Source organism: Buceros rhinoceros, unplaced genomic scaffold (genome assembly GCF_000710305.1).
Source record: "Buceros rhinoceros silvestris isolate BGI_N320 unplaced genomic scaffold, ASM71030v1 scaffold34990, whole genome shotgun sequence".
Classification (NCBI taxonomy): domain Eukaryota; kingdom Metazoa; phylum Chordata; class Aves; order Bucerotiformes; family Bucerotidae; genus Buceros; species Buceros rhinoceros.
Window position 1 is genome coordinate 421 of NW_010390726.1, and position 343 is coordinate 763.

At 70.3% G+C, this 343-nt stretch overlaps 1 protein-coding gene across 1 annotated transcript in view; it reads right to left on the bottom strand.

The window, feature by feature from the left end:
- Window positions 1-343, bottom strand: part of QARS (glutaminyl-tRNA synthetase) — a gene marked incomplete at both ends in the record, with an annotated part of 3,901 nt that overhangs the window by 387 nt on the left and 3,171 nt on the right. The window contains 2 exons of the mRNA XM_010138901.1: window positions 1-103; window positions 183-270. The exon at window positions 1-103 is cut by the window's left edge and continues 1 nt beyond it. Of these exons, the coding sequence (XP_010137203.1) occupies window positions 1-103; window positions 183-270 (191 nt within the window). The remainder of the gene's footprint in view (window positions 104-182; window positions 271-343) is intronic.

A 343-nucleotide genomic window follows, 5' to 3' on the forward strand; every position in this document is an offset into this window, starting at 1 on the left:
CCAGGACGGCCATGGCACGGGGGGCCTGCTCGTTCAGCACCTCCCGCGCACACGCCTCCAGCAGATGCGGCTCCATGGTCGCCTGGGCCACCGTCACACCAACCTGCGGGACAGCCTGCCGTCACCACGCCAGTCAGGGCGCACAGCCACCTGCTCCATCCCCTCCTGGCTCTGGCACCCACCCGGGCACAGAAGTTGTTGATGGCCTCGGGGGGGAAGCCTCTCCGGCGCAGGGCTGTCAGCGTGAAGAGCCGCGGGTCATCCCAGTCCCTGAGAAAACACCGGTGTGACAGCCAGGCGCACCCCGGGCGAGAACCACCCTGGCTGCCGGCCCCCCCCCTAC